Consider the following 27,691-nt stretch of genomic DNA (forward strand, 5'->3'; position numbering starts at 1 on the left):
TTGTCTTGGGAAGAAGCATCAGGCTCTTTATAACAAAAGAAAGAGGGGGGAGGATGCGTGTGTCTGGAAAAAGAGAAGCATTTTGTTCACCTTGCCCTATTAGGCTGATCAGAAGTTGCGTCACAATATTGATGTGATGCATGCGGAGAAGAATGTAACTGATAATATAATGGCGACGTTGCTAGACTTGGATGGCAAGACAAAGGACACCTACCAAGCACGCCTTGACTTAAAGGCCATGGGTATACGGAGTGAACTTCATCTAGTCCATAAAGGGGTTGATACGGTTGAGATGCCATCGGGCTCAGAGATCATGCAGCAAACAGAGAAGTTAGTTGGACGTTGTCTTGGGAAGAAGCATCAGGCTCTTTATAACAAAAGAAAGAGGGGGGAGGATGCGTGTGTCTGGAAAAAGAGAAGCATTTTGTTCACCTTGCCCTATTAGGCTGATCAGAAGTTGCGTCACAATATTGATGTGATGCATATGGAGAAGAATGTAACTGATAATATAATGGCGATGTTGCTAGACTTGGATGGCAAGACAAAGGACACCTACCAGGCACGCCTTGACTTAAAGGCCATGGGTATACGGAGTGAACTTCATCTAGTCCATAAAGGGGTTGATACGGTTGAGATGCCAGCAGTGAGAAAGACAGGTTCTTACAAGTTTTGAAGGATGTAAAGAGTGCCCGATGGGTATGCTTCGAATATCTCACATTGTGTCCATCTCAAAGAATGCAAGATTTCTGGTTTAAAGAGCCAAGATGACCACATCTTGATGCAACAACTCCTTCCAATAGCTTTGCGCAAATCGTTGCTGTCACAAGTAACAAGGCCTTTGATCAAGTTATCATGTTATTTCCATGAAATTTGTTCCAAAACACTGACTATGCCAAATCTTGAAAACCTTGAGAAAGATATCGTAGTCACATTGTGTGAATTGGAGAAGATATTTCCTCCATCATTTTTCATGGTTATGGTACATGTAGTCATGCATTTGGCAAGGGAAGCAAAGCTTGGTGGACCAGTTCATTATCGTTGGATGTATCCTATTGAGAGGTAATCCTAATATATGGCTTATGATTGATTTGGTATTTTAATGCATGGTACATTGTTCAATTGGGGAGTTTGGTATTGTGCCTAGGTACCTATCCCGACTTAAGTCTTACGTGCGAAATAAAGCCGCTCCAGAAGGATCTATAGCTCAGGGGTACATAGTTGAAGAGTGCTTAACATTCTGTTCAAGGTACATGCATGGCATTGAAACAATTTTCATGTGACCTATCAGAACGGTGGAAAATTCTACCGGTGCGGTGTCTTACTTCACACCAAGTCAAACAGAATTAATTCAAGCTCATTGTTACATTCTTTTCAATTGTGCCGACGTTGGACATTTTCGCGAGTAAGTTATAGTTGATTCAATTAGTTTACGATCGTAGTCCATTACTGGAAATACTGTTTTATTATGACTAACACAAATGCATGCACAGTATGTACAAACATGTGATTGAGGATGAACTAGGAAAGGCCCACCGTCGTATAACCGATGGTGTCATTCATAAGCACCACATGGAGAAGTTTTGTGGCTAATTTAGAGATCTTGTAGGTATGAATGCTAGTGACTCTTTTAATGGCTGTATATGGGAAGTAAACTAACTTATAATATGTACGTATAAACGTGTTAGGTTATGTCCATAAGTGATGCTGACAGGCAAAAACTTAGCATTACTCTTAGTACAATTGGTGCATGTCCCTATTCTAGAGCCAAACGAATGAAGCACTATGTGACCAATGGTTTAAAATTTGGAACTAAAGATTCGGAGAAGAATAAGAAAACTCAAAACAATGGAGTAAGTATCGTGACTGGCGGTGGCGTTGCTTACTATGGTATTGTAACAGATATTATTGAGTTAAATTATTTAGATAAAATAAGACATGTGCTATTCAAATGTAAATGGGTCGACGTTCTTAGTAGCCGAGGGTACAAGATTGATGAGTTAGGGCTTCCACTTGTGAATTTTACCCGCTTGATACATGTGGGGGATGAACTGATGGATGAGCCATATGTATTGGCATCTGAAGCATCACAAGTGTTTTATGTAGAGGACAAGAGGGACAAGGATTGGTTTGTTGTTGTTAAAACTAAAGCAAGGGATGTGTTTGATGTGGGCAATGGTCCCTTGTGTAAGGATGATAATGGTGATACTTATTGCGAAAATGTTCCCTACAATATCATCGGTGACAATGCGGCTTCAGACAACATTGGTTTGGCTCGACCTAATGTCCAAGGAACCACAATTGATGTAATGGTCATTGAGGAGAACGAGAAGCAAGATGGGGACTTCATAGATGATAATGACTTTATTGATGATGAAGTCAGCGATGAAGAGTATAGCGACAATAAGTACAACGAAGATTAGTAGTGTAATGTAGTAAGACCATCTTTTGAACTAATGTGTTCCTATTATAACACTTTAGATTAGAATATGCATTTTCATTGTCACCTATACTGTTTTTGGACTTAAGTAAATGGAAACTCAATTGCTTCCATATGTGTGGCTTGGTAATGTGCTTGTGAAGTGCTGCATGTTTAAAGCGTTTGTTAGAGATTATATACATATATATATATATATATAGACATATGTATATGTAACATTATGTTTTTTATAACTAACAAGCTTGCATTGTTTAGGTATTGCACACAAGAATGGGGAGGAAGCGGTGACTTCAGTTCGTTGAGCCTAGTGAGAGCTCCTCACATGTGGGGTCGAATGAAGTACCAGCACGCCAACAAGCTCCTCCAGCTGATGATGATAGGCGATAGTCTCAAGGGAGTGATGACGAGACACAACCACTAGGTTGGTGTATTTCTAAATTTGTACTCAATAGCACGATTATGAAATTCCATTCCTTTTTTTTTTTCATATTTGTTTTTTTAATAATTATTTATATATCTGTTGTAAATCTGTTTTGTTTTTAATAAATAAAATCCAATTTAAGTAATTTGTAAGATAATCAGAAGTTTATAGGTTCACTATTAATGTGCTAATAAATATGTTTCTAGGACAGTGCTCTATGCAGAGACATTTTGTTATGGCCATATCAATGAAGGCTTCACATATTTGAAGTTTCTCCCACCAAAATAAATAGTAGCATTTCCAATAATTGATCCCATGTCTATTACTGACTCCTGCGCACTGAAATTCATTTTAAAAGTGTAATTCCTTATAAGGCAGTAGAGTATGTGTTGTCCACTGTAAATCATAGACCTCATTTGATTGGCAAGAAACCATTTGGCAAAAACAATCAACTCTGTGGCTATATAGGGTGAAACTGAAACAGGTGGTCTACACTCCCTTGTTTACTCTAGCTATGCCTTTTTGGCATTTAAAGCCCAAGTAGAAGGGAATGTATTATTTACTTGCATGAGTGCCACATTTATGTCATATGTGAGTTCTAAGATCAAATATAGGTTCTCTAATAACCTCTTTTGCGCTCTTGCCGTGCATTTTGGACTTTTATATCTGTCAATCTCTAATCAGAATCATCTATGGTGAGCATGTTGGTCCAGAAAAGAGCAAAAATCCAAAAGAGGGTTTGTTAAAATATAGCTCTAATAAAAATTTTTACAGGTAAAAGAATATTAGAATATGTTATACTTTGAGTTATTTTTTTATATTACCATGTTAATAGCAAAAATACCCTCATTTAGAAGCTAATATAAAAAATAATTCAAAGTAACTCTAAGAGTTTAGTTTTACACCAGTGTAAATGGCTAGTTTGTTGACATTTCATTCTTTTGTGTTTCATTATAATTTGATGCAACTTGGTGTTTTAATAGATACTGAGGACATACCGGTACCCACAGCTGGAGCGGTTGTTGTGCCCAATAAACATGGGCCTAACCGATTCGATGATATATGGAATATGCCACCGGGCAAATAATTATTCTTGGAAATAAATAAAGCGGGCCAGCCAGTCGGGGAGAATGCTGGACCTTGGGCAAAGTGGCTGGGAACAGTGGCAAGAAAGCCTGATATGTGCCCAATCAATTACCGCTCATGGCATTCCATGCCGCTACAATACAAGAATCGGTGTTGGGAAGCCATTCAGGTATTAGGCAAAAAGCAATGGTAAAAGAAATGACAATGAATTTCCTTTAAACATATATCAATTGCTTCAATAGTCATGATTTTCTTCTTCTTCTTTTTTCTTTTATCTTTTGGCTCAAAATAAAATTCAATCTTTCTAAATAAAATTATATAAGGTTATGCAAACTACAAGAATAGTTTCTATCTAAGGAGATTTTGTCAAGCCCTAGAAATGATCTTTGTTAATGTATCTTCAAGTTACGAATGTCATTGCTTGTGGAAAAATTGTGTGACTTATGGCTTGATAATGGTGTATTGGATCTTTGATAGAACCAAAGTACCAAGTCCATTTATATATATGTATTTGTAGATATGTGCTTCGTTTGGGCTTACTGAGTATTTGAAATGTCTTATAATATTTTCTTTTGCAAACTACAAGAATATGTTCTATCTCTCTTTCAAAACTACACCATTTTGGTATCAAATTCTCTCTCTTTCAAATTCTTCACTCTTTATTACTTGTTTAAAGCTTTATGTCAGTTTGCTATTATGTTAAAAATGTGACATTTTTAAGTTAATTCAACTTTACACATGGTAGGCACGATGGGTAATTCCTACAGCCCGCATCCCATTTGCCGAGCAAAGGAAATGGGTAGTCTCACGGATTGGGAAGTTGTGAAAGGGCCATAAATCAGAGTTGAAGGAGAAGCACTGCAACCCGCTTACAACTAAGGAAGATTTACTTCAGCTATCACTATCGGAGGTTGATGACACTCAATTTCATGGCTTGGTGGAGTACTGGTTCTCTGACGATTTTAAGGTAGTAATAGTTAGAGTAGTATAAATTTTTTGCTTTTATAGGTTCCATGCTCAAGAGTATTATATATTAGCTTGTTATTGTAATTAGTAGTGAATTTCTTGAAATGTTTGTAGGAGCTGTCGAAAGAAAACAAAGTGTGGCGTGGGAAGTAGACGGAGATGCACACGCTCAGATCCAGAAGCATGGCCCAGACGGCGGATATCATTGTAAGAACAACATTATATATATTAATAACATGCTTACAATTACAAAGCTTATATTATTTTGCGTTCTAAAGTAGGAATAAATGTGATTCGACGCCATCAAATCGACACCCTCTCTTTAATATGCCGAATGTACTGACCATGTTGTAGGTAAAAAAGAAAGGCAGACAACTAGAGAGAGGTGAGATGTATGAAGTGGCGTATTCTCACCGTGATGGTACTGCTGTGAATGCCACTACGAAAGCGAACATTGTAAGTTTGTAACAAATTATATTAGTAATTTGAATGTATTGTATTTTGAGTTGGAAAGAAGTCCTTTGATTAACGTCACATGGTAGGGACTCCAATTAAAGGGGAGACTGGTTTCTCATTGCCCAACCTTGTCCTTGATTAGGTTGTTAGCATTATTAGATTAGATTAGATTAGGGTCGTACAATGTTATGAAACTTTTGTTTATAACATTATTATTTTTATTTATTAAAAGATCATTTACTCTTTTATGATTAAGATTGCAAAGAGGGTCACAGGTTTGAATACTTTACCTAACTTTACTCTTTTATGATTAAGATTGCAGGTTTTCATTTTCATGGTGAATATTTCTTGACTTAGTCCCCAATTTTTGAATAGTTTTATGGTGCGGCTATATTATTTCTTTAGGATTAGAAATGTAGTTTGTCTTGCAATTTTGACTTAAAGTTTAATGATTACAGTAAGCAATCTTGAAGACTGGAGGCAATAATTTAATGTTGTTGGATTTGGGAAGTGCCTTACTAAGCTTAATAAGCCTAGACTCACATGTTTAACTTTGTTGCAACTTACAATATGATGCCTCGATACTTCATTATTTCTAAATATTATGGTGAAAGGGGCTTTTAAGGTTGATAATGAGTTTCATTTCTATGATAATGACTACAATTTTTAAATTTTCCTGTATGTTAATCCCACTTTATAAATATTGTTGCTTGTTTGAATTTACTTGGTTGTGTTGGACAAAGCACTCTCAGTCATAAGTCGCTTAATTACTTTTAGTTTAATTTCAATGATTACTTAAGTGCAAGTAACAGCAGCAAGTGCAAGGTGGTCCAACTTAACACCAACTTTTTTTTCCGATGTTGATTTACCTCTACCGGAACCTAATATGTGAAGACATTAATGCTTGAAAGTAAAAGCTTAAGTGGGATATCAAAAGCATTGGATGTCCTTATACAAAAAGTCTTCCGTAAATATTGTTGTGAATACTCTTGAGGCCATTTCAAAGAACGAAGAAGGGTGTCGAATGTGTTAGTGGTTTGTGTGATAGGGTCCAACTAATAATCATACTAGTAGTTTTCCTATGCATTTGAGTGTACACACCTATAGTTTTATTTAATTACATTAGTGAGGATGACATCTGTAACATCTAAAATCCCAATGAAAATATCCAAAAATTCCCCAAACATTAACAGATTTTTGGTTTTAGGATAGGGTTGCATGTTTTGGGATAGTGTTGTTTTGACATATTTTAATAGTGCTCATTTTGGAGCAGTAAGATGGTTAGATTTAGTTGTTTTGAAATTATATGATTAATGAGTACAGTTCTGACATTGCAATGCAAATCAAGGGCACATGACATAGGTTCATCTACGGAAACGATTACTTTGTAATTGCGCCATTGTTTAGGTATATAATATCTTGTGATATCTGAAATAAAATGTTGTGGTAATTTGAACAGATTTTCATACTGATCTGTTTGAGGAATCAAACTAGACAACTCTAGTCCATCTTCAATGTTATTGTGAATTTTGTCTTGGCAAATATTGTGTTATTTGAACCTTACCTGTTTATAATCCTCCCCATTCAAGCCTAATTTACAAGCAAATTGGCGTGGAGTTCAGGTATCTCAAGCTGTGCTTGTAAAACGGTTACACAAGCTCACAATGATGAGCACTTTTGTAACCTAAAAGAATTACAAAACTTAGGAACAATAACAAAATGAATCTATGAAGTCTATGGGTTTATACAACTGTCTCTTAAATGTGTTTGTATATGAACTAGGAAACTTCTAGGTTCAAAACATTGTAGTTCTTCACATGTTGGTTTAATTTCTGATATGCTTAGATATTTGATGGAAACTCTTAAGGACAATATATATGGTTTGGGTTCTAAGTACGCATGGTATAACTCTAACCCAACTTTTTCTTTTCTTTTTTTCTTTTATAATAACTCCAACCCAACTTTTATATATATAAAAGCATATTACTCATGTTGGCATGTGTATTATTGCCCTCATTGCTAATATGTTGTTTTGTTCATTTGTGATTACTAGGCAAAGATGAAACGGCTTATGACAGAGGGGTCACAGTTGCAGGGAAACGACATTGAGGCAGGCATACTTCGGCAGCCCGATGATGCATTTGGACATGTCATAGGTGTAGAGAGAGGTGGCCGTGTCAGAAGGGTAGGCTTTGGTCCAACCCCCTTTGGCAATTGTGCGAAGTCAATGGATGACAGTACGCCACCTCCAACATCTACTACAACCGACCAAAGGGTTATCGAGTTGTCTACTCAAGTAGAAGCAATGAAGGAGAAATGCGCTCGTTATGATGCTGAAATGAGGTTAATGCGATCGGTGTTGACTTCATTGTGCCCATTGTTTCCCAGTATGTCTATGGTAAGAAGTTTGAATACAAAGTATGTGCATTTTTGTTCATGTTTGTATGGTGATTGGTGAGTTGTCATGAAGTTTCTGTGATGCAAAATAATTAGTTGAAATTTTGTTTGGAAATGGTTTATGGATAATTTCTGAAGTTAATGGGTTATTGGATAGTATATGATGCTTTTTTGTGTGTGTCTATGTGTGTAGGTGATTGGTGAGTTTTGATCTGATGAATTTTGCTATGAAATGGGTTAATTGGTTGGCCATGTCTTCTTTTTTTTTTTTTTTGAGAAGACGGTTGGCCATGTCTTTGGAGAACTTTTTCAGTTTGCTAAATATTGTTGGTCACCTGCTCTATCCAAATAAAGATTCTTTTTAGTTATTTTACCAAAAAATAATAGTAATAAAGATTCTTTTTGTTTATCATTTATAATTACTTCTTTTATTGTCTAATTTAGATTGTATTATTGTTTATTTATTTATCAGTGGGAGGGTGCCATGTCAGGTCATGTCTATTTTGCTTGATGCGTTATGACTTTCTGGACTGATTAGTAGTGTGATTGAAGATGAGAATCAAGAGCTGTAATGAGGTGTAGGAATATACCAAGGTTGTAAGTAAATAAGCGATTAGAGAGAGGACAATATGCCCAAGTAGTGGCCCAGAATTTGACAAGAACTTGTAAAGAGAAAATATCTATATGTAGCAGATAGAAACAGCTAGGGGTGTCCAAGCAACCCGTTCACCCGACCAAACCGAGAAACCCGCCCGGACCGACCCGCTCGCCGCCCGACCCGACGACTCTGGCGGTCGGCCGCGGGTCTCAATCCTCCAAACCCGATTCCGGCGGGTCGAGTGGCGGGTTTTCTCCTCTAAAACCGCAGCCACCCGACCCGCCCGACCACCACTTCAGATGAAAGCCTCCTCCGTTCAGATCCGTCGACGATTTGCCATCATTCACTTAGACCGGCGACGATTTTGCTCAGATCTACTTAGATCCGACGATTTTTGGCTCAGATCCGGCGATATTTTTCAAAACATCGCTCAGATCGGTGACGTTTAAGCTCAAAAATCGCTTAGATCGGTGACGTTTAAGCTCGGATCGGTGACATTTAAGCTTAGATCGGTAACTTTGGCTTAGATTCGGCGATGTTTAAGCTCTGATCGGTGAGGTTTCGCTCTCCTCCGACCAAATCCGACGACGGTTCGTTCTTCTCCGCTTGTCGCCGCCGTTCGTCGGTTTCAACCGAACCGACCGATCGTTTTTTAGAATCCGATCCGACTCGACCCGTGGTGATCGGCGGTCGGTTGCGGGTCTGATTCTCTCCCACCCGACCTGAGCGGGTCGAGTCCGGGTTGGGCACAAACCCGACCCAGCCCGACCCGTGGACACCCCTAGAAACAGCTAAGTTACCCATTGAGTTAATCTAGTAATTTTCAAGTTCATATGATCTAATATCCTGAGTTTAAGTCTTTTAACCGACACTTTAAATCATCCCAAAACAAAACTTTCTTGTAATTACCCCATGCTTATAAGTATAAAATAAATAATAAATAAAAAAGATTTAACAGCTAAGTAATCAACTGATCATTCAAGCGGTCTTACAGCGCCTGATTATTACAACAACCTCAAATAGAGGAAAAACAAGATTATTTGTCCCTGAATTATTGTAAGCAGCAAAGTGAGGTAAACTCATTCATTCCAAAAATGAAAGTAAGCTTGTTTAGAGTTTAGACTTAGGCTTATTAATACAATAAGGTAAATTTATGGGTTTTTAGAAGTTACCTTGAATTTAAAGTCACCCCACAAGTATTTTTTTGTAAATATTTTTTTATGTTGTTTATTAAATCCTCATTTTAACATATTTTAGTTATTAACTATATTGTGGTTTTGTGACTGGGAGCTTGGAAAACATTTTCCTTTTCTTTGTATTGATGGTTGTTTCGAGGTTATTTGTAAGTAATCACTTATTGAATCTTTTGCATAAATTGCTTACTAATCACTTTTTGAGAAATTTATTGAGACTAATACCCAATTGATATGCTTAACTGAAATCAGTCATTTTGAGTGTGTTTTAATTGCTAATGTGGCACTTGGTAGTAATACTAGTGATATTGTGTCATTCAGCTACTAACTCTATTGTTTAGTACAGTAATCCATTGTGTATTTCTTAATTTGTAGGATGGTGATGGTGATGGTGATTCTGGAGTGGATATCCAACCTCCCGATGCTCAGCACTTATCATTTGATGATACACAGTAGGCGATACTTTGGGCACCTATTTTGGAGTAATTACTATGATATTTTGATATTTATAATAAAGTTTCAAACTTTGATATATATGTACACATCATAGTTGGAAACTTTATTATAACATTCTAGACAATTAGAATGTATTCTTTTTGCAGGACGTTCTATATAGTTAGAATGTATTCTTTTGTGTAGGACCCAAGTACATAGTTGTTTAGAATGTATTATTTTGTTCATAACATTCTAGACACTTGGGATGTATTATTTTGTGTATAAAATTCTAGATATTTGGGATGTAATTATTGATATGGTGTAATTAAATATATTTAGTTTCTTGGTTTAATGTGGTATGGTATTTGCTATTGGAAAATATGTATTTTAGGTACATTACAGGTGCTAAAAAAATTTTAAAAAAAAGGACCTATACCAACGCTTTTGAAAGAGCTGGCATAGGTCCTTTTAAATTATATTGATTCAAGACCTATACCAGTGCTTTAAGAACACTGGAATAGGTATAGCCTCTGCTAGCGCTTCCAAAAGCGCGTTGGTATAGGTCTTTTTAAATTATATTGATTCAAGACCTATACCAGCGCTTTGAAAGCTTTGGTATAGGGCGTATGCCTTTCCCAGCGCTTTTGAAAAGCGCTGGTATAGGTCCGGCGAACCTATACCAACATTCAAACCGCGGCGGTTTGAAGCGCCGAGAAAAAAAACGCCAAGATAGGAATTTTGACCCTATCCCAGCACTTTCTGGGGCTATCCCAATGGTTTTCAAAATGTTGGGATAGCCCCATTTTTTTGTAGTGTACTAAGAATAACAATCTATTTTCTAAACTGTAAGAAATTAAAAATTATACTTTATCTAAAATTCTATTAGCAAAAGTTTCAAGTATATAATTTAAAATAAATTTAATATTTATTTTGATTGTATATCATTATTTTATGTTTTAATATGTCAAATTTATATATTATACACCGTATTCCTAAAAAGTGACTCAAATGTATGTATTAATTATATATCGTTACATTAATATGTTTTATAATGTGACTAACTAATTATTAATATAGTTTTGAATATTTTGATTTATTTACAGATATCTTTTTAAGTAAACTGTGCAACGCACGGGCCTTTAACTAGTGTAACTATATATAAATTTTATAATAAATAATAATAATAATAATAACAACAACAACAACAAAGATTTTAGACTAAAATGAATTCATTCAAATGACCGAAGCACAAGCTATAATACATGTGATCATATCATCTATAATGGTTGAATATGTCATCAATTACATATTTACATATCATATTATTAAGTTAATAAGGTGATACTTATTAGTAGGGCTATCCACGGGTCGAGTGTTCTCAGGTTTGGGCCTAACTCGGACTTGACCCGACTGGGTTGATTTAGCAAAAATGTGACCCGTAACCGACCTGATATATGGGTTGGACCTAGCAGTTTGGGTCATTGGTTGAACGGGTTGGATCCGTCGGTTAGGCGGGTTTGGGCTTCGAATCGGGCCACTCCTCACATGCCTCACTTTCAGCACACACTCTCTCCAAAGCTCAGTTGTGGCCACTCATCCATCTCGGCAATAGCACTGCTCCGGCACCACCTCACACACCGACGCAATGAAGCTCAGCTCCGACCACCCAAGCTGTCCGTTTCCACCACTCAATGGTGAGTTTTCTCCATATTTTCTTCCCACTCAACCTCACCGCCATGCTCCACCACTGCATATCTTCGATCCACCACTGCCATCATCCACCCCAGCCATCATCCAAGCTACCCTCCTCCATGAGCTCCAATCCACATCGAAGCTATACATCTAACCACATAACCCAATCCCCATTTCAGCAAACCCACACCCACCTTGCCCGATCCACACCCACCATACCTACACCCACCTTGGCCGATCCACATCCCACATACCCACACCCACCAATTCACATCCAAGATGAAAAACCCATATCTTAAAATAGAGAAAAAGATAAATGAAAAAGGAAGAAAATATTCCTAAGAGTCTTAAGACTAAGAAGCTGATCCATGAGCATGAGAAGGCTTAACCCATGGTGGAAAGTGAGGCAAAGTTGTGAGTGTGGTGATGAGGCAGTGGCGGCAACAGCTAGGGTTTGGATTGTGGAGGGTATGGAGTGAAGGGTTGAGACTTGAGACTAAAGAGACTTGAGATTAAGAGTAGAGAGAACGAAGACTGAGATTGAGAGTGAGATTTTGATTTATGAGAGAGTGAGATACTGAGAACAGTGTTTGAGATGGGATTGAAGATTGAGGTTTGCGTGTGGAATTGTGGAAGACTGATTTCCATTTCAATTTTAGCCGTTTTGAGCTTCTATCTTCTGGTGATTTGATTTTTGCTTTTGTGTGTAAGACTCTAGATGCGTGTAGTTCTCAATTTGACGGTGCTTTAGTCTTATCATCCTCAGTCTCATGTGCTCACCTCAAAAGAATCGAGAAATATATATATTACTCTAAAACTTTCGGTCGAGTCAGGTTATATGGGTTTTTAAACCCTTAACCCGCTACCCAAACCGAATATTCAGGTTTTCTTAGAGAAGGACCCAAACCCGACCGATCATGGGCTTCAGGTCGGTCGGATTCGGTCGGTCTAGTCAGGTCCTGGACCCGTTGGACAGCCCTACTTATTAGTCAAAAAATTTGTAGTTTAATTCGTTGAAATCTTCTGATGTTTTCAACGGAGATATTCATATTCAAATCCCCTTTCCTTCAAAGCATTGCCATTGGATAATGCAAAATGCATTTTGCATAGCCAAAAAACTTTAAAAACACATCCATGTCATCACATGCATATTACTATAACAAATGCATTTTTCCTAGAGTAATGTATAAAAATAGATTTCGCTGTAGCTAACATGCAAAAATAAATTCTAATATTCTTTTCTAAAATGCAAAAATAAAGAATGAAATGCACCTATGTACTATTAAAGTGGTGATGTAAAATAGATAAAACAGTTTTTAGTAACGTAAAATATATAATTTATATTTTTTAGTATAAACGAATAAAGAAACTCTCAAGTCTCAGCTATTGAATTACATATAATAATTAGGTTAAAATAAATAATTTTAAAAAACAAAAAACACCTAAATGGAATCTCCCAACTCCCAAGACATCTCACTCCAACCATCGAGTTTGGTTTACCTTTATTTTATTTTTTTTACTGGAATCTCCTTTTATTTTAATGAAAAATTATCACATTATCCACTAATTAAATAAAATGTAGAAATTAAAACTCATTAGTAGTGGTCATTGTGTATTTAACAAAAAGAAATCTTCATTTATAAAAAGTCCTCAGTCCTAGAAGTAAACCAAATTCCCAACCACCAGCAGCTCCACTGTGCTTCAACGCCATGGCCGCCATGAAACTCGCCATGACCTCCACAAACCATTCACACACAAATCATTCCCAAGGACAAATATTTGTCCTTCCTATGCTTACACCTACATACATCAATGTCGTAGGCCTCCTCAAAGGTAATACTTTTCTTAACTCTAATCTTAATTTATTATTATTATTAGTTTCTGTTTACTGATCTTATCGTTTATATTTTTTTTTTTTTTTTTTTTTTCTTTTTTCTTGAGAAGACCTCCGGTCAAGTTTGGGTAGCTATAATAAATAGAATAATATTTTTTTGCGGACTTAGCTTGGATTCGTGCAATGAGCCAGTCGCTGTAGAAGGTACATATGTCAAGATTGGGAACCGCCAGGATTATGACACACGGCCAAAGATACATATGTTACTAATTTGAACCGTCAGGATTATAACACGTAACCAATAGTAGACTCTTGTGCATTGAAACGTCAGGGTTCTAATACATGCTCCTGAGGCCATTGTTCCAATTGGACCGTTGTTCTGAAGCATTGGAGAAATTTCCATTTCCAAGTCTCTTCCGTTGATTTGATACAGAGTCTCTTTGTCTTAGGAAGTGAGCTTGCTCTCTTCCCCTAGGCAGTAGATGTGTTTTTGTCCCTTCTAACGAAGGAGAGTTTGTATCTCTAAGGTAACAGGTTACCTTTAGAGCTAGTGGGGTTCTGTTTTTTTGGGGTTGTAGGGAAACACAGTTGGTTTGCTCTTTACCTATCACTGGTATGGAGGACTTACTAGAAAAATGGAGTCACTTTACTCTATCAGAGAGGGAGATTACGAGTTTTGTACTTCAAAGAGGTCAACAACTGGGTGAGTTCATCATGGCAGCACAATTCCATGGTGTTCAGCCGCAGTCAAGCGCTTCGGTGAGAGAGGGGGAGGCAGGTTCGGTGGTGGTGCAGCCAGCAGAGGGGATGACAGAAGGGGGCGATGATGATGTGGCACTAAAGACCATTGATGGTGAGACGTTACAGACCGTTGAAGGCAATAAAGAGGGTGAGGCGCAGGAAATTAATTGCGTGGAAGTGGCAGACACGTTACAACCAATTCAGGGAATCCAACAGCTTTCGGACTCCTTATTACCTCCTATTAATGCTCCTAATAATGAGGGAGTTACTTTGGAGTCCGAATTTTCAGTTCCTAATTCGGTTTCAGAGGCTGACTTATTTGATTTACAAATAAGGGGAAATGATGAGGCTTTAAATACGTATGGGGAAAACGCTGAAATTAAGGGAATTAAATTTGATGTAATTAATTCCCACTCAATTTCTCCAGTCAATCAAACCGTGTCTGATGAGAGGGAGAGAGCTAGCCAGGCTGGCAGTAGGGCAACACGGGGAAAACAACATGATCAATTAAATGCGGGGAATGATGACAGCTCACCAACTATTGCTCCTATTAACTCTAATTCCCAGCAATCCCAACAGCAAGTGTTTAATATGGTCAATATTCCAAACAAGGAAAAAAGTGCAACAACAACAACGAAGGGTAATGAGCCAGATCAGTCCAATCAACCTCCACACCGTGCCATTTGGAAACCACCTCCATGGTCGATCTTGAAGGTGAACTCTGATGATGCGATTTTCCGGGAACAAAATTCTGTGGATGTTGTTTTGGATATGGGAGGTGGATTAGTGTTGTTTTGGAGATCGACTATTGATATAATTGTGAAGGGTTCAGGCACAAATTATATCGATACATTGTTTCAAGAAGAAGATAGGGCAGGGATTGGAGTGATCATCCGAGAATGCCAAGGAAAAGGCTTGGCACACATTGTCGGAATCATCCCTCTCCCCCTAACTGTCATAGAGCTTGAAACTTTGGCTATATCGAAGGATTTACAGTTTGATACTGATCTGAGTTTGGAAGATGTCACCCCAGAGGGAGTTTTAGAGATTGCAATGAATGCTTTGAATGCAGATTCGCAATCTTTGGAATCATTTGGTTTACTTAGTCGTGATGTTAAATATTTTGCAAGTTTATTTCATTGTATTAGGTTTTCACATGTTCGTAGAGAAGGATTGCTGTATTCTCACATTAAGAGAAACGACAATGAGGTTGCTCATAGTCTGGCTAAAAATGCATTATGCATACCAGATTTTCAAGTACGGATGGAAGATGTCCCATCTCATATTGGTTCGATTTTACAATTGGATGTAGTTGAATTTTATTAATAAAATCCATCAGTTTCTTTCTCAAAAAAAAAAAAAAAGTCTCTTCCGTTTAGTCAATCTTCTAGAGAGACTATAGAAATATATATATATATATATATTCATCCTCTGATTGTCTTACACAACAAATGAACAGAAGCTTACCCTTTAATCCTCAGGCTTACTGACCCAATAGAAATATTTTCATTTTCTTCCTCTTCTTCTTCCTTTGAGCTATCATAACAACAAACCATATATGGCTGATCCTACTTCACTTGTAACTAAACCAATTCTAGATTTCATCATTAAGACTACTACCTCCTTGATCAAGGAGGAGTATTCTCTGGTCCATGGCGTCAAGGAAGATATAGAGAACCTCAAAAGGCGGCTCACTAGTATCCAAGCTGTGTTTGAAGATGCGGAGAACAAGCAAGTGAATGATCCACGTCTGAAAGATTGGCTCGGAAAGCTCCAGGAGGCAGCTTCTGATGCTGAAGACATATTGGATACTTTTGCAACAAAAGCTTATCTTTGGAAACAAAAGCAGAAGGAGCGTATATTCCGGTCTCTTCCGAGTAAAAGCAAAACATCCTATAAACGTGATGCAGCTCAGAAAATCAAAAAGCTTTCAGAAAGATTCGATAGGATTGCCAAACAAAAAGAAGATTTCCATCTCGACATCAAGGTTAATGGCGGAGAGACTGTGAGCCCGAACTACACAGGCTTTTTTGTGGACAAGTCAGATGTTGTTGGCAGGGAGAATGATAAAGAAAGGATAACACATATGCTGCTATCGAATGAATTCGATAAGGAAGGAGATGTTTCCGTGATTCCCATCATAGGTATGGGGGGCTTGGGTAAAACAACTCTTGCTCAGCTTGTCTTCAACGACAACAGGGTATCTGGCCATTTCGAATCCAGAATGTGGGTCTGTGTCACAAGCCAATTTGACCTGACCAGGATTCTCAAAGAAATGATACAATTTCATTCCAAGATGAAATTGGATGACAACTCCAAAAGCCACCTACAGTCCCGGCTTCTGGAATACTTGGTTGGACAACGTTTCTTACTTGTTCTAGATGATGTTTGGACTGAGGATTATCTAGAATGGGAGCCCCTAAGGGATCTCTTGAAACAAGGGGCAAAGGGAAGCCGAGTCTTGGTCACAAGTCGGATTACCAAGGTTAAGGATATCATAGGCACACAACCTCCCCATCTTTTGAGCTATCTGCCTGAAGAGGAATGCTGGTCCTTGTTTGCAAAAATTGCATTTAAGGGTGACAGTTTGTCTAGCCAAAGGCTGAAAGATTTGGAAGACATTGGTAGAGAAATCGTCAGGAAGTGCAAAGGTCTCCCATTGGCAGTCAAGGCAATGGGAGGTCTCTTGCGTGGTTGCGTTGATGATGTAAACAAATGGCGGCAAATTCAAAGCAGTGAAATATGGGAGATAGAGGACCGGAACTCTGGAAATGACAAGCCCAAAATTTTGGCTATTTTGAAATTGAGCTATGACCATCTACCTTCTCATCTAAAGCGCTGTTTTTCTTACTGCTCCTTGTTTCCAAAGGCCTACACTTTCCACAAGGAAGAGTTGGTCAAGCTTTGGATTTCGCAAAGGTTTATACAAGCTCAAGGACGAGAGACGGAGGAGGAGACTGGAATTGCATATTTTGATGAGCTCTTAATAAGGTCTTTCTTTCAAATTTCGATCATTGAAGTCAAGGAGATATTTAACATGCATGATCTTATCCATGACTTGGCACAATCGATTTCAAGCCCCAATTGTTGTCTGGTTAATGATAAAGACTCAGACAATTTCTCTGAACAATCACGTCATGTGAGCTTGCTTGGGAAAGATGTTGAGCAGCCTATGTTGACAATTGTCGAGAATGCTAGTAAGCTGCGGTCACTTCTATTTCCTAGTCACTACTTGAAAAACTTTGGTCAGGCCCTTGAGAAAGTATTTCATACAATGAAATACATTCGGACCTTGGATCTTAGTTCAAGTATGATTTTGGAATTGCCTAGCTCAATTGAAAAGTTGAAGTTGTTACGCTACCTTGACCTCTCTAAAACAGAAATCAAGATTCTGCCCAACACTATTTGCAATCTCTACAATTTGGAAACACTGAAACTCTTGGGGTGCCCTTGGCTTTTCGAATTGCCCAAGGAACTTGGGAACTTGGTTAATTTGCGACATCTGGAGCTCGACGATTTATTCTGGGTCAAGTTCTCCATCCTGCCACCAAAAGTGGGGAACTTAACCTGTTTGCACGATTGGCATGCATTTCAGGTTAGCCACAAGACGGGATATCGAATTGAAGAACTGAAGAACTTGGCATATCTCTCAGGAAAATTACATGTCTCAAAGCTAGAAAATGCAGTTAGTGTTGGGGATGCTAAGTTGAACGAGAAGAAGTACCTTCGAAAGTTGGTGTTTGAGTGGAGTGACAGGGTTTCCAATACACATGATGAAGCAGCTGAAAAAGGTGTACTTGAAGGCCTACAGCCTCACTTAAACCTCAAAGAGCTCCAAATTTGTCACTATAGGGGCAAGGAATTTCCAGCATGGATGAGGGAAGGGCGGCTCCAAAATTTGGTCAGTGTTACCTTGAATGATTGCACAAACTGCAAAATCCTCACTCTAGGTGAACTACCCAATCTTCAATTGCTCTACATCAAAGGTATGCTGGAGTTGGAGAAATGGCCAGAGGTCAAATGTCCTTCCCTCTCACGGCTAAAGTTTAGCAACTGCCCCAAACTGAAGGAGCTACCCAAGTTCTTTCCAAGTTTGAGAACCTTGAAGATCAAGCGCTGCACATCTCTAAAGGCTCTTCCAGTGGCCCCAAGTTTGATGTTTCTAAAACTTATTGACAATCTTGTTCTGGAGGATTGGCATGAAGTACTGACAACGTGGGTGGCTGTAAATGATCAAGGCCAACGTTCAAGTTGGCACCAAGGGTCTTGGTTTAAATTGTTGGAACTGAATGTAATAAGCTGTCCCAAGCTGCAGGCATTGCCACAACACTTTTCTCCACAGAAGTTGGAGATCAGTGGGTGTGAGTTATTAGTTGCTTTCCCACAACCACAGTTTGCCCAACGTCTTCAGCATTTAGCACTGGATTCATGTCATGATGGAACATTAGTGAGGGCAATACCAAATACCAGTTCTCTATACTCGCTGGTTATTTCTGGCATCTCAAACCTCAACTCACTTCCAAAATGGCCCCAACTTCCTGGCCTCAAGGCGTTGTACATTCGTGATTGCAAAGATTTGGTGTCTTTGTCTGAGAATGTAGAAGGGTCACTACGAACTTTGGTATCTCTCAAACAACTCTCCGTCCGAAATTGTCCAATGCTTGTGACATTAACCGAGGAGCTCCCTGCTACACTAGAGTGTTTGAGTATTGGCTCATGCCCCCTTCTGCAGTCTCTAGGCCCCAAGGAGATACTGAAGAGCCTCCCTTCACTTCAGGACCTTTACATTGAGGATTGTCCCAAGCTCAACTCCTTGCCTGAGGATGGGCTTCCAGGCTCTCTTCGACATTTGCAAATACATGGATGTCAGCTGTTGACAGAGCGATGCCAAAAGGAGGATGGAGGAGGCCCAGATTGGCCAAAGGTTATGCATATTCCTGACCTGGAGATTGACTTACCTGAAGTTTCTTCAACAACTTTGCCCAAGAAGAAACCATCAGCAGCAGCTTGGTATCGTCGATTCCCACGCTCTGGAGGTTAGATTTCATATAGTATATATCATTTTACTAATTACTAGTTCAAGCCTCACTTAGTTGAGAGAGAGAGAGAATATAGGTCCCCACATCTAACTACCTCTATGTGACATTGAATTTTTGTTTTTGTATCCATTACCTTATCGGTTTTTTCCACTCTGTTTCATAAACTGTTTACCTTCTTTTGGAGGTGTTCTCTTGAAAAAAAATAAAGTATAGGGAAGAGGTGTATTCTCATGATGTAAATAATATCTTGGTTGAGTCATTATTGATTCTCATTTTTAATAGGGGCCATTGCCACAGAGGGCAATCGGAGTGATACTGATGTGGACAAAGCTGTTGATGAGGATCTAAATGAACCAAAAGCAGAACAGGAAGAGACCAGATCCAAAAAATCCATTCCATCAACTCAAAGCAAATCAAGTTCCACAAAGGTTACCGTCTTTTTCAATCTGATCATCTTAAAATTCCCTTTGCTTTTAACAATAATTTCTCATTGTGTTTTATCTATCATGAAGGATTCTTCCAATGAAATCAACAAACAAGCATCAGGTCTCCCACAACTAGTAGATGAGGAAGAAGTACAAGAAACTCATTTGGTCCCTAGGTCAGCCTCAAAGAAAGTTCCAGAAGAGAAAAACATAACTAATCCAACATCTGAAACTATTGACAATGAGGACGATGATATGGAGCGCTTTTACACTTCCTTGGGAGCCAAATCTGAAACTTCTCCATCTACATCCAGTAGTGTCATAACTGATGTGCAGTCCCAGAAAACCAGGCCAGGTCAATCTGACATAGACAAGGCATTGGACATAGTAAAAAATGTATTAGCAACTGACTTCTCTTCTGCATGCCATCCCGGTCGTTCCATTTCTTTAGATTCAGAATTAGAATTGTTGTGTGACTTGGATGAAAATGATGGCATCTCGGTTGGAATGAAATTCCTAGTGCTTCAACTCTCAAAGGACTTCAAAGTTTTGAAAAGTCGATACTGCCAAGCCAATGACACCATTGAAAGGTGCACCAATCTGATCAAGCCTATGGCTGAGATAGCATTTCAACTGGATGCAAATAAACAAAAGTTCTTGGAGCTCAATTCAGTTGAGGCAACAATTCAAATGAGTATAAGTAAGGCTGAAGCACAGATCAATGAGCTACAGAAGAAAGTAGACACCTTCCCTCTGGCTGAACAACACATGCATGACAAGCAAACAATGTCAACAGATGGAAAGAGTATCTCTGGAGCTGAAGGACAAATAAATGAGCTAAAACAAAAAATAGATTCTTTGACTAAACAGAAAGGAAAGGGAAAGCAAGAGAAGAAAATGATCTACACCAATGGAAAGAAGCTGAAGGAAAAGATGGATGTGGCAGCTAAGGCAGAGGAGGAGAAGAAGGAAGCTGAGAGGATCAAGAGGGAGATTGAAGAAAAATGGTCAGACTACAACAAACAGTTTGAGACGCTTACGTGCAGTGGAGGTTAGTACTTTCTGTTTTTCCAATTACTATTTCATCAACTCAACAAATTCTTATATGTGAACTATAAACTCTTCTGAATACTTAAATGAACTTCTATTAGTTTCTCTACATGTGAACCTGAAGTTTCAGTGAAAATCAATGAAGAAGAAAAAAGAAAAATTGAGAAAATCATAGGGGTTTCTTTTTTAATATTAACAAGAATGCCCAGTAATTCATTGGTGATTGCTTTCATTTGTTGCAGGAATGACCATCTCCTAGGAGCATATCATAGTGCAGGTCCAACAGAACATAGAGTTATGAATGAAGTTATGCACATTGAACATTACGCTATTCATGATGAAAAAAAATTAAGTAGCAGCAGCTTAGAAGGAATTACAGAGGATTACATGCTGAAATTGTTCAAATTGTTGTGCAGGACGTCTGATACAGGTTGTTCTTGTGTGGAAATATAAGGAATTCTATCCAAAATAGGATTCAGTGTGGCCTTTGGAGAATTCCTTTTTCTGTTTTTGATTGAATATTGGTATTGCTTTTTTTTTTTTTTAATTTAATTTTAAATCTGTTCTGCAGCTGACTGGGGATGTTTGTTTTGATGACGGTACAGTCTGCAGCTTGCTGCCTATTATTTATAATGTTGTCTGTTTGTTGAATAAAATCTAGCTCATTCCAAAAAGAAAAAGAAAAAAGATTGTATTGCTGTCTTCAAATTATGTGTTAAATACTATATATTTACTGTTTTAATTTTTAAAATAAGGTTAGCTGAAGCCAACTTGAGAGAATTCCTTAAAAACCTTTTTTTTTTTTTTTTTTTTTGGGTGTCATACACTGGTTTACGAATTGCTTCTCTCTATTTTTTTGAGAATTACGAATTGCTTCTTAGTTCTTAGTTATCCATTATCATTGTTACTTTCAAAGTTGCATAAACTTTGTTGCCATTTAATATGGGCGCCTACTTTTAGTTCACCCTCAGTAACAAAGCTTGTTAGCTATGCACTTCGGTAATTATTCCTCGTTATGGCTAAAGCTCAGCTCTGTAGATAAGATTTGGAAATTGAAACAAGAAATAATGATTATTTAAAGCTGATATTAAAATGAGTTGCTGGAATTTTTTAATAGAAGATATTCAGTTGCTAATCTACAGTAGGCCATCTCAGGGCTGGAGAGTTACGGCACATGAGCAAAAAAAAAATTTAAGGTTTAGAGAGACTGTTGGATTGATGTTTTGTGGGTTCACTCTATAAAAATAAAGAGGATTTTTTGTTTAGTTCTCCTATTGGGGATGCTCTAAGTCATAAATTGCAATAAGCCGAATTACTATCGTCCGACCCCAGAACTCTCAGAAGCCACCTTACGTTATACAGGCAAGCTTGATAATTGAAATACACATAAACAGAATTGAAATACACGTTAACAAACATAAACAAGTACATATAAATCTATTTATATATATCTAAAAGTTGAAACCTAACATTTATTATTGTTACATTTCTGTTAACCTACTTTTACATTATTGATCACACCATTAGTCTTTTTTCATATTTATTTTTACCTTTAATTTTTTATAATATTAATTATAAAAGAATATTGACTTTACAAATTCATTTTAGGCGGTTTTAACTTTACATATTTATCTATTTTAATTTTGATGTTATAACTAAATAATAAATCAATGGAAAATCAAAATAAAAATGTTGTTTATATATATTCCTCTTGGGCATTTTAATTTTTAAATATTATTTTGCCCCTTGGGTGGTTTTAACTTTAAATATTATTTTGCCCATTTATCTTCCTTTATTTTGACTCTTCTTATTCCCAACCTTTTACTATAAATTTGTCACTCTCTTCTATTCTTTGCATACATTTCCCATACAAAAAAGATTCTCTCTCTCTCTCTCTCTCTCTCTCTCTCTCTCTCTCTCTTTTTTCATTATTTTGTTAAAAATTTTTATTTTTCATGCATCATTACCTTAGATTGAATATCGTTGACTAATTCATATTTATTCCTTGATGCAAGTAAATTTTTTTTTTTTTTTTATCATTTTCTTTACAACACTAAATACTTTTAATGAATGGTGTTTGTTTCATTTTTTTAATGAATGGTTTTTTGTTGTTGATCTTATTTGAGGAAAATCATATTATAATATGTCAAATTTTGTGTTGTTTTTAGATTTTAATTTATTTGAAAAACAACAAAATAGTCTAGACAAGCTAATGAAAAATAGTTAGTGTAGTAGAAAACAATGGTCTTTATGCAATTTACTTTCACTGTTTGTAAATATTTTGTTTAACAAATTAGTAGTGAATTGTTCGCTTGGGTAATTGTTTTAAGCATTTACGAATATTTTATATTGTTCTTCATCTTTCTTATCTTATTAGTGTATTCTTTGAGATTTTTAAGAAAATAAATTCAATTTTGTGCTAGAAATTATTTATTTAACTATTCATTTTTCACATGTTGGATTAGATGTAACATTAGATTATGACAACATTAACACAATACTTCTTCTTCTTCTTTTCTTTTTTCTTTTTTCTTTTTAAATTCTCTACTTTTTTCCCCTTTGGAATTGCACACTTGGTTTTTTTAAAAGGAAAAAAGGTTACAATCTTTTATTTTTCCCTTTTCTTTATTTATTTATTTATTCTAAATTGTAGGTTTGTTGAGTTTTATTAATTTTTTAAGATATGTTTCTTGGTGTTTTTGATTGTATGGTAGAAAAAATTGGGTTTGAAAAAGTTAGTTTAAAACTAAAAGAATAATTTCCAAATTATATATACTTTTTAATGATATACAAAATATTATAAATAAATTGTATTAAAAAATTAATATTTCACTAACTTACCTTTGAATTCTTGAGAAAAAAATGTATTGTTTTGATTTTGGTACAACAAAATTTATATATATATATATATATATATATTACATTTTGTAATTGTTCCTGTAATGAGTGAAAATATGATTATGAATTATGTTACTATTTATTAAATAAGTATAAATTGAAAAGAAAAAAATAATAATGAGACCATCCTAAGTATATTATCCCGTGCAACGTAGGATCCGTGACTAGTTATTATTAAAATCAAAAATCAAAAGAAAAAATTTATTTTTCGTTCGAATAAAGTTTCTTCTCTCCAAACTAGTTTGGAGAAAAACCCTTCAAATTCTCCATATATCTTTATATTGAGTGTGAATTTTGAAAATCTAACCAATGAATTTCATATTCTTATTATATCCTTTATACTTGCAAAATTTCAAGAAAATCAAATATCAACTGCTATGTCATCAAACAAATGTTAAAATTTCAATTTTTTATAATCTAAAATTGTATATTAAAAATAAGTTTATCGAATAGTAAATAACATCCTATTTGAATGAAATTTGATATGTATGTTAAAAATATAAAGAATACGAAATTCAACGGTTAGATTTATAAAATTCATACTAAAAAAGGAGATATATAAGAAGTTTATAGAGTTTCTCACCAAAATTTATTTTTCCTTCAAATAAAGTTTCTTCTCCCTAAACTAGTTTGGAGAAAAACCCTTCAAATTCTCCAATCTAGTTTGGTGAAAAACTTTGTTCTCTGTTATGGATTAATATTTCATTATAGTCATTATTTCTCAAATAAGTTATATATTCTTCCTCTCAAAAAAAAAATGTTATATATTCTAGAGCATTATTATTGGTGATGCTAAAAAACCATATTGTTATTTTTAGTACCACCAAATACAAAATTATGTCGTGGATTCCAGTTAGCTTAACTGGTAAAGTCTCTAATAGTTGAATAAGAGATCTAAGGTTCAATCCCGCCTACACCAAAAACTAATGGTATCTTCTTCTGATGATAAAAAACTATCATTAGAAGCAGATGTTATAAGCTGAAACTCTCTCAAAAAAAAAAAAAATCCACAGCTACAACACACAACTATTTTTGTCTGTGCACTAGCTATTATGTGTTTTGTATAGTGAAAATATAAAATAGATAAAGTAATTTTTTGTAGAGTCATATTACTAAATTTATGGCTCATGTGAATGCTCAAAGTTTTTAACCTAAGAAGTATATTTTATAAGTTTTAAACCAAAATTGTGTGGCACACATGGGCCTTAGTTAGTTTTTTTTTTTTTTTGGTAAATTACAAATTTGGTCAATATCCTTTACATCATATTTCAATTTAGTTCCTAACCTTTCAATTGTGTTAATTTGGTTCTTAACCTTTTCAATGTCGTGTCAATTTAGTCCTTGCCATTATCCATTGGATGGAAAAAGCTGATGTGTCAAACGATAATATTTAAATATTAATATTTATGCCAACTAGGATGCCATATATACTGCTAGATTAATTAAAAATAAAAGGAAAAAAGAAAAATTCATGGTATCTTCTTCTGATGATAAAAAACTATCATTAGAAGCAGATGCTATAAGCTGAAACTCTCTCAAAAAAAAAAATCCACAGCTACAACACACAACTATTTTTGTCTGTGCACTAGCTATTATGTGTTTTGTATAGTGAAAATATAAAATAGATAAAGTAATTTTTTGTAGAGTCATATTACTAAATTTATGGCTCATGTGAATGCTCAAAGTTTTTAACCAAAGAAGTATATTTTATAAGTTTTAAACCAAAATTGTGTGGCACACATGGGCCTTAGTTAGTTTTTTTTTTTTTGGTAAATTACAAATTTGGTCAATATCCTTTACATCATATTTCAATTTAGTTCCTAACCTTTCAATTGTGTTAATTTGGTTCTTAACCTTTTCAATGTCGTGTCAATTTAGTCCTTGCCATTATCCCTTGGATGGAAAAAGCTGATGTGTCAAACGATAATATTTAAATATTAATATTTATGCCAACTAGGATGCCATATATACTGCTAGATTAATTAAAAATAAAAGGAAAAAAGAAAAATTCATGGTGTCTTCTTCTGATGATAAAAAACTATCATTAGAAGCAGATGCTATAAGCTGAAACTCTCTCAAAAAAAAAAATCCACAACTACAACACACAACTATTTTTGTCTGTGCACTAGCTATTATGTGTTTTGTATAGTGAAAATATAAAATAGATAAAGTAATTTTTTGTAGAGTCATGTTACTAAATTTATGGCTCATGTGAATGCTCAAAGTTTTTAACCAAAGAAGTATATTTTATAAGTTTTAAACCAAAATTGTGTGGCACACATGGGCCTTAGTTAGTTTTTTTTTTTTTGGTAAATTACAAATTTGGTCAATATCCTTTACATCATATTTCAATTTAGTTCCTAACCTTTCAATTGTGTTAATTTGGTTCTTAACCTTTTCAATGTCGCGTCAATTTAGTCTTTGCCATTATCCTTTGGATGGAAAAAGCTGATGTGTCAAACGATAATATTTAAATATTAATATTTATGCCAACTAGGATGCCATATATACTGCTAGATTAATTAAAAATAAAAGGAAAAAAGAAAAACTCAAAAAATAAAGAAATTTAAGATGTTTTGTACCCATCCAAGTTCTGGGTTTTGATGGGTATAGGGAAAGCAAATGCTTTCTAGGGACGCTGATTTTGAGCTCACAAGAAAGCTTTTCTTCTTCAACTCTTCCACACGGTGTTGAGAGATGGATGGTACCAAAATTCTTCCTCACAACGGCGGCGGCGTTGAATCTTTAAAATCGTTGGCAATGGGTCAGAGATCTGATTTTGTTGGTGGAAGATTGGAAACCTTTCCTTTCTCTCTCTTCTTTGGTTTTCGTCGTTTCGTTGGTTACATTGAAATTTAGATCTAAAACTTTAGTGGCTATCTCAAAAAAATAAAAATAAAAAAGTGGTTGAGTTATTGGGTCCAAAACTCAGATTAAATTTATTTACTTTTTAGTTTTTAGTTGATATTTAGTTGTAAAAAAAATCTTGGAATTGGCCATGACAAATCCCTGTGATCTCATTGGTGTAGATGTTGTACACCATGCTAACCGCCTACCTTTCCTTAAAATAGGATAATGGCTTTATTTCGCCCAACCAAACAGCATATATAATCTGTGAGAAATTGAGCAAACAAGATCAACTTCAAACAAGTAAGCAAAGTAACTTTCCTGTCTATAGCTTCAAGGATTTTAGGGATGGAGACGAGGAAGAAGAGATGGAGTACTGATTTTAGGGATTTTAGATCCTATTAGTTTCCCCAAACTTATCTCACATGTACATATTTTAATTTAAGGTCGGTTGCTTATTGCTAAAAATTGAAAACATTGTAGCAAAATAATTTTTAAAGGTGTGAATAGTGCAGTGAAATCCAGTTTTAAAGTTATTTTTAAAAAAGTACTTGCGGGTTCATGAACAGTGCATGGGATCAACACAAAAAACGCAGACGTGTGTTTGCTTTCCTTTTCAATGCAATCTAAATGTGCACTTATGGCCTGTTTAGAAGTTTAGAGAGGGAGAAGAGTAGAGAGGAGGGGAGTAGTAGGAGGAGAGGAGAATGGAATGGTTATCCTCCACCTTATTTGGATGTTTTTAAAATTAGTAAGGGAAATGGAATAATTAGTCATTCCTCTTGTTTGGATGTTTTTAAAATTATGATGGAAATGAGAGAAAATGATTTAATTAAACAAATTTACCCTTATTTGAAAATGAACTTGTAACATTGATATGATTAATTTGTAGAAATGCTGAAACTGAATCTTATTACTCTGTTTGGTCAAGAATGCCAAACACGATATCACTGATGTAACAAAACCAATTACCAAAAAAAATAAAAATAAAAATAAATAAATAAATAAAAGACGTAGCAAAACCCAGAAGCCTCAAACTTCTTCGCATGGTGGAGCCCACCAGCCCAGTTGAGAGCGATATCGGTGTCGCCACGATTGAGCTTGACGGCGGCGCTGATGGACCCACCGATGCAGGACTAACAAAATCCGAACAAGCCTGAGTTTGAACCACCATCA

At 36.0% G+C, this 27,691-nt stretch overlaps 2 protein-coding genes across 3 annotated transcripts in view; both read left to right on the forward strand.

The window, feature by feature from the left end:
* LOC126721677 (protein PHLOEM PROTEIN 2-LIKE A1-like) overlaps positions 1-27,691 on the forward strand; it is a 111,629-nt gene that overhangs the window by 79,119 nt on the left and 4,819 nt on the right. The gene's annotated exons all lie outside the window — the stretch shown is intronic.
* LOC126721676 (putative disease resistance protein RGA3) lies at positions 15,634-21,464 on the forward strand. The gene is made up of 4 exons (XM_050424726.1): positions 15,634-19,292; positions 19,578-19,723; positions 19,808-20,771; positions 21,013-21,464. The coding sequence occupies exons 1-4, from the start codon at positions 15,815-15,817 to the stop codon at positions 21,027-21,029; spliced, it is 4,605 nt and encodes a 1,534-aa protein (XP_050280683.1). The 5' UTR covers positions 15,634-15,814; the 3' UTR covers positions 21,030-21,464.

This window comes from Quercus robur, chromosome 4, assembly GCF_932294415.1.
Source record: "Quercus robur chromosome 4, dhQueRobu3.1, whole genome shotgun sequence".
NCBI classification, from domain to species: Eukaryota; Viridiplantae; Streptophyta; class Magnoliopsida; order Fagales; family Fagaceae; genus Quercus; species Quercus robur.